The sequence below is a fragment of the Neopelma chrysocephalum genome, unplaced genomic scaffold, assembly GCF_003984885.1.
Source record: "Neopelma chrysocephalum unplaced genomic scaffold, ASM398488v2 Primary Assembly neopelma1_25, whole genome shotgun sequence".
In the NCBI taxonomy this organism is placed as follows: domain Eukaryota; kingdom Metazoa; phylum Chordata; class Aves; order Passeriformes; family Pipridae; genus Neopelma; species Neopelma chrysocephalum.
Genome location: NW_020897694.1, coordinates 7,958,220 through 7,965,825, shown reverse-complemented (window position 1 = coordinate 7,965,825; position 7,606 = coordinate 7,958,220). Strand labels below are relative to the sequence as shown.

The 7,606-nt window shown below is 44.2% G+C and overlaps 1 protein-coding gene across 1 annotated transcript; it reads right to left on the bottom strand.

Annotated features, from left to right (window-relative positions):
- Positions 1 to 5,708: 5,708 nt before the first annotated feature.
- Positions 5,709 to 6,680, bottom strand: SPERT (spermatid associated). Its single transcript, XM_027675119.1, has one exon. It carries the CDS (start codon positions 6,678 to 6,680, stop codon positions 5,709 to 5,711), a length of 972 nt encoding a protein of 323 aa, XP_027530920.1.
- Positions 6,681 to 7,606: the final 926 nt, after the last annotated feature.

The window sequence follows — 7,606 nt, the reverse complement described above, 5'->3', positions numbered from 1 at the left end:
CAGGCTGAAAAACCAAAATGTATATGTTAACAATGAGTTTGGTGAGATTTGTTTGTGCTGTTTTTGCACTATCATCCTCCGTCCCGCTGATGCTCAGCTCGGCTGGAGTTTTGCCACAGGCTTCAAGAAGCACAGGGCAGAGCCCTCAGAGGCAATGCTGAATATGTGCTCAGTGCCTAATCCCTGACTCTGACACTGCAGGAATGGCTGTAGAACTGCATGGGGTTGTTCTAACCCAAGTACAGGACCCACTACTTTGCCTTGTTGAACCTCATACAGCTGACCCCAGCCAACTCAGATTCCTCTGTAGAGCCCTCCTGCCCTCCAGCAGATCAACACTCCCACCCAACTTGGTGTTCTCTGCAAACTGGCTGAGGGTGCACTCAATCCCCTAGTCCAGATTGTTGATAAAGATATTAAACAGAATTGGCCCCAACACTGAGCCCTGGGAAACACCTCTAGTGACCAGCTGCCAGGTGGATGTAACTCCATTAACCAGCACTCTCAGAGTCTGGCCATGCTGGCACTTTTTAACTCAGCACCCATCCAAGCCATAAGCAGCCAGTTTCTGCGGGAGAATGCTGCAGAAAACTGTGTCAAAGTCTTTACTAAAGTCCAGGCAGACAACATCCACAGCCTTTCCTCATCCATTGTGCAGGTCACCTTGTCACAGAAGGAGATCAGGTTAGTCAAGCAGGACCAATGCAGAGCCAATGCTGGCCGGGCCTGATCCCCTCGTTGTTCTGCACGTGTCATGTGATTGCACTCCAGGTGATCTGTTCCATAATCTTCCCTGGTACCAAGGTCAGGCTGACAGGCCTGTAGCTCCCCGGATCCTTCTTCCAGCCGTTCTGTACATGAACATCACGTTTGTCAATATCCCAGCTGACTGGATGTTAAACAGTTGACTCCCTGGTTAACCAGAACTGCTGGTAAATCATGGAGAGTGACTTGGTGAGCACTTCCACCAGTTGCCTTGGTGTCCATGTGTGAATCTCATCTGGCCCCATAGGTTTGTGCGTGTCTAAGTGGTAAGGCAAGTCACTGACCATTTTCTCTTGGATTATGGGGGCTTCATTTTTCTCCCTGTCCTCAAGCTCAGGGGGCTGGGTACCTGGAGAATAACTAGTCTTAATATTTTAGCCTGAGGCAAAGAAAGCATTAAGTACCTAAAATCTTCTTCTCATCCTTTGTCACTATGTTTTCCTCCACATCCACTGAAGGATTAAGATTGTCCTTAGCCTTCCTTTTGTTGCTGATGCATTTATAGAAATATTTTTTATGACAGTAACAAGATTAAGTTCTATTTGGGCTTTGGCCCTTTTAATTTTCTCCCTGCATAACTTCACAATGTCCTTGTAGTTCTCCTAAGTTGCCTGCCCCTTCTTCCAAAAGTCATAAACTCTCCTTTTTTTTCCTTAGTTTCACCTGAAACATTTCATTAAGGGATGTGACCATCTCTCAGACCTCGGCTCTTCCTACCTAAGCTTGGCCACTCTCTGAAGTCAGCAGGGAAAGACCTGCACCCTCTGAGAACACCAACAAACAGCCTGGACCACCATGGGAAGCATGGGTTTTGGCCAGGACCACAGCTTTTGTAGCACATCCTCAACTTCATGAAATCACAAGCAAAACTCCGGGAAAACTGTCTTCAGCAGTTAACAAGAACAAGCCAGGGCTCAGGGAAGCTCAAAACACCTTGAAAAAATCCCTAACTTGCAATTTAGGGATGGGAGGATGTGGTTGGGCTGCTAAGACAAGCACAAAAGGCCAGGGTGGGTGTTCTATGAAGACAGCACAAACCCAGCTGTATTAGGCTGTCTAATAAGAAATGAGAACAGGAAAGTCAGCATTTACACAGAGCCCAGCTACAGGCAATAATCCAATTTACAGGGAAGTAAGAGGCTGATGGTGACCTTGCCAAAAACCCAGCTTTCCAAAAAGAGTACTGAGAAATGAGTAGTGCAAAAATAAGGGGCTAATCAGCAACAATAAGAAGGAGAGAGACAGAAAGTTTGTCTCTCTGCAAAAGGTAAATTATACACTATAAAAATGACATCCATCCATTTCAAGCCAAAATAGCTATCAGTTTCCAGGAATTTGTAAATCAGTGAACAGGCTAGTAAAAATTATTGAGCTTACCCCATTTTTTCCCAAACCTGCCTAAATTTTAATATAATTAACCAGTTGTTTCTATAAATAGCTGCTGTTGCATTTTTCCTCCATTTGTACTTTAAATAGGGTGCAAAAGCTGTGAGTCCAGCCCCTCTCATCACCACGCACTCTGGATGGAGACCTGTAGGATACTATGATGGCCTCCACTGAAGTGATTAATGACACTGGCTGGGGACATGGAACAAGGCAGAGAATGGACAGTGCTTAGGACTGTCCCCATGCAGTCCTGTGGCACTCCGCAGGCAACTCAGTCAAATCTCACCATCTGTGCCCTCAACATTATCAGATCGAGCAATACTCAGGTGGACCAAGCAACACTCATGATCATCCGCCTTTCTAGTACCACCCAGAAATGATCCTCCACTGTTGTCACTAACTCTCTCTGGTTTGTAACCAAATAAGCACAGACTGGAGGTTTGGTACCTTCTGGGATTATGAGAGTTTGCTTATCACACAGTCCTCTGCAAGACTAAGTGATGGACAGTCATTATGGGCATTGTCATCTCAGCACATGAGAGACTTGAGAAACCTTTAAGGAATGAGTCAATTCAACTTCTCTGTGAGAGATGCCAAAAAACATACATCAGGTATAGACATTTTATAACCAGGAAGATCAAAGATCCAAAGCAGTGACCAAAATGCAAAGGGTTCACAAAACCTAATTCCCACCAGGAACATTGTTAGCATTCAGGAAAAGTAGTGTGTTCCTCTCAGGATCCTACATGAATTTGTGACAGTTAAACTCTGCCCAAACTGACTCCGTTTTATTCACAGAGTAATAATTTCTCCACACAAGAGACATCTGAGTCAGCTGCTTAATGAAGGCATCTCACAGAAAGCAAAGACAGGGACTGGAATACACTTCCAAGCTGGTGACACCTTACCACTTGATGAAGCATCTCCTCTGCCTGGGCCTGCCAAGATCCTCACTCAGAAAGCTCCAAACTGAACGTCTAAGATGGAGATAATTGTCCCCAAAGTAATTATAGAGGCAACAGAGAGAAACAAGGGACTCCAGCTGGTGACACAGCCTACCCTAAAATTTTTGTCTAAAAGGGGTCAGATAAATCACAGCCTGAAGGTACTCATTTCTTCCAACAGACTAGAAAGGAAGCCCCAGGTCACTAGCTGACATATGGATTTCCTGTCCTGGATGAACACTTGACATTAGGTGAGGTGACTACTCCCAAGCGCCTGGTGGAAAGTTACATTCCATGTGTCTTTCCTGCCCGTGTACAGGGACATGGCAGGATTCAGTGCCCTGACCACTGACAAAGGAGTGGTTTATTTCTTCTAACAGGACACAAATTACTTTGTGAAACATGAATATACAATCAAAGCTTGTCACTACTGCTACTCTTCTCTGGAGCTCTGCATTAGTCTTCATAGTTCTATTTCTCACTCTTAACAAACATTCAAACATGGTGAAGGAGATGGCTAAGAGAAAAGTAACGTGTTTGAAGGCACAGAAGCATGAACATGTTCTCCAGCATGGGGTTGAGGTATTTAGCTATTTATAGCTGTGATCCAGTCATTAAGCTGTCAGCACATCCACCTATTAATGAACATTGCTCCTCTTCTCACCTGATCCTTATGCATACAGCCCTCCTTGCACCACTGAGAGCCAGCCCTTTACCTTTACCTGAGATTTTCCTCAGCATCTTGAAGCCCTAGCAGCAGAAGAAAATGCCGCTTTCTTTAAGCCTCTGAAGTAAACAGTCATCACGGGTACTTGGCATGGCATTGTCTGAGTGAAATACAAGGTGAAAGATAATTCATGCTTTAGGTAATTTGGTGCCAAATCACTTAGAGACCTATAAACTGGAGTGACAACCCGGTTTTGGGGTCCTGTTGCAAGAGATAAACCTCACCATAGCCTTTCCTTTGCTTTACAATAAAGTTCTTACAATTGCTCTGCAGAAGTCTCCTTATGCCTGTCTTCTTAGATTACCTAAAGGCTCCTATATTCTGCCTAAAAGATTGTGACAAATTGCACTGCATCCAGCATGTCCAAGACAGAGGAAAATGTGTTTCCAGCTGCTCTGATCACACAATCTGAGACCAGATTTTTAAACATGAGCAAATCAACAGGCTCTGTATCTCCTGTGTCAGGAGATTACTTGAGACTGCATGTCCTTTAGAGCATGAACAGATACACCTCCAAATACCAGCCTGAGTCATGGAACAGACATCAATATGGCATTTTTTGCAACATATTTGCTTGCTCTGGAGCAGGTAAAAACTTGCCTTATCTGACCATCGAAGAAATCAAGAGACCTCACCGCTCTGTTTAGGAGATGACAGGTTGCCTGCTCCATTCTCTCTTGTGGCCCCACCATGATGTCTGGGAGGAGGGATCCTCCATTTATTATCACTTTGTAGCAGAGACCTGTGAGTATGCCCTTGGACTATGAGCTGGTACCCACATTTCTCACTGTAATCTTCTTGTCCACCCCTTCTGGGCTACAATTACATGCAACAGTTCAGCAGCAGTGCAAAAGCAGGCAGTTCTTCCCATAAGCAGTGTCCCCCACAGCCTAAGCATCCACATGAGTGTGACACCTCTGGTTTTTCTCTCCCCTGCTGTCACAGGTGAGGATATAGCCCTGACCTTCCTTCATTTTCTCTGGGGCTGTATACCTGGGGCAGGAACCAGAATTTTGAGCTGCCAATCAATGGGTCAGATCTGCTCAAAGCAGATTAATGGTGAACTGCAGGCTTCCCATCAGCTGGTCTGTACGCAAGAGGGGATGGTGGCTGCTAAGCTGTACAAGATTTGAAAGCAAAGCTGAGGAAAACACATGGTGGGGGGACTGCTGAGTTGATGTCAGTTATCAACAGTTTAAAACAAAGGAGGGAAATTATCAGACAATCAAACAAAAAGGCACTACAAGGACAAGGTGTGACAATCCTAAGAGAAGCAGCAGCAGGACCAGGGTGCAGAGAGGTCAGACCTTCTCTGCCTGCCTGCAGTGGTCTGATCAACGAGGACCCACTGGGTGATAGAGCAGGGCTGGTAAAGATGTTGGGGCTTACCCAGAAAGAATGTGGCACATACAATGTGTTTTTCTGTGTCCCATTTTCTTTCATGGGTCCATGTCATCTGGAAGGCTACATTTTCCATAATCCACTGCTTACCCTGTATGAAAGACAGAATGCTGGTGCATGGCAGAAAATACACTTCAGCCATTGAACTTGGCCATCTGTAAGAAAGTAAGTGACCACCAGAGACTCAAATTCAGCTCACAGCTGGTATCCTCAAGCATGAATTATCTTTTGAAGATCTAGACTTTATTACCAGAAACTTCGAAAAAAAAAGCTGAAAAACATGATTCCTCACTCTAGGCAAATTCATGGCAGTCACCCACACCGTATAACCAGAAGGTGAAATACATCTAAGTAGTACAAGAAAGTTTCAGAATAACACAATGTTCCCCAGGTGTTTTCAAGCTCTACTGGGATTTTATTAGGTTTCCCAAAAAGAAGGAGAAAAGCTTTCCAGGAATTGAACTAACAGGTCTTAGAACAAAGCTTCATGTGTCCCCAAGCTGATGCTTAGTTGACAGCTTCTGTCCTGCTTCTTCATACATTGGGGAAGTGATGGCAATGATCTCCTTTTCCAGCATTTCCATTTGAGCCATAATGTCTGACACAGTGTTTTTCACAGCATTCAGCTTCAGCTTCAGTTTATTGTAATCTTCTTGGAAGGATCCATCCATGCCATAGAGACTGTGACAGCCCTGTTTCTTCCCAGGGAGGTGGTTCATTTTCAGGAAGTTGTGGTGGAGCTCGCGTAGCTCCGGGACAACCCAGAGGATTTCATGCTCACCCAGTGTAGTTGTGGCAGACTTGGTCTTATTCTGGGTTGGAGTAGTGCTCTTCTTTTTACCTTCATGTTTCTGCTGGAGAACTGGACCAGTGTTACCTTTTTCCACAGCTGTGATGGTATCAGTATTCTTCTGAAGATCTGAGAGGGCATCTTTGCTGTCTTTATGGAGTGTGATGGCATTTTGGTCTTTCCAGGTAACAGGGACTGCTTTATTCTCCTGCTGGAAGTCCTCAAAGGCTTTATTCTTTTCCTGGACTGCTTGGAGAGCTTTTTTGCCTGGGCTGAACTGAAAGTCTTGGAAGAATGGAAATGGCTTGTTTTCATTCTGGAGGCTTTGCTGAATAGCACCAATGTAAATAACTTGGACAGCTTTTTTCTGTGACTGGAGACATTGTAGAGCTTTGTTTTCTTCCCAGAGCATCCTGGTTTTGATGCAGAGGATTTGGTTTTCCTGCCAGAGTGCTCTATTCTCCTCCCAGATGCTCCACTCATTCTGTGTCTTCTTGCTAAAGAGTTTCTGGTGGGAAGGAAAGGGTGGCTGGCAGTAGATCTCATTCGCCCATTTACCATCAGTAAAGACAAACATCTGATCCCTTGGTTTCATCCGAGGGGCGATATAGCCTGTCTCAGGCTCTGTACACTGCATGCTCCGGTTCCCCAAATCAAATGCAGACATTGCCTTTCTTTAGTAAATCGAGGAGGGCTGTGTGTAAAGGCTTTTTCCAGGATTTCTGCAAGGGGTCACTGTCCGCTGTCAAGGAGTAGGTGACACACTGGGACTGGAGAAGCTTGATTAGGACTGAAAGAACAGGGAACACAAATGCATAGACTTACTGCCAAAATTCCAAATCAGAATCAGACTACATTAATAATAGGAATGAGCAAATAAATCAGTTCTCACAGTTGACTGTGTTGTCCCTTTGATGCTGAAGGGTAAGGAATGCACTAGATACTTAACTTATAGAAGCTGAGAAAATTGGCATTGGTAGATAAAGCATCCCTATGGCAGCACTACAAGCTGTTGATAAAACTTTGGACTTTCCATTTGTCTCTCTACCGCATTTTTACGGACCTGTAAGGGAGTAAAATGCAAGAATATCTTTTGCCTCAGAATAACCTGTTCTGAAATGACTGACAGACAAACAAATTAAAAATTGTTATGAGGCTGAAACAACTTTACAAAATAAAACATTTTTAAAGGATCATAGAGAAAACTGGCCTTGAGAGAAGGATTTTCTTATTGATGTTGAGTAGCCTGTGTTAACCGGACACCACAAAAGTGCTGTGGCAGTTTTGATCTTAAAATCCACAGAACTGCGAACAGGAAGAGCATGAAGTGATACACTGTGCACAGATAATTTAAAACTCCAAACCACAGCCCTGGGACATCAAGACCAAGACAGCTCTGTTGCTCTTTGCATGTTTTTTTGACAAGCTCCCATCACCATGGTCCAAACAATGTCACAACCCAGAGATAATTCTCCATCTTTCTTTCTCATTTCTCCTGTCACTCTTTTCTTTATATCCTTTGATAGTTCTGTTATTTTTCGTGCAATAGTGATTGCTTATCTTTTTCCTACAGTCCATCTGCCTCTTTTTCAC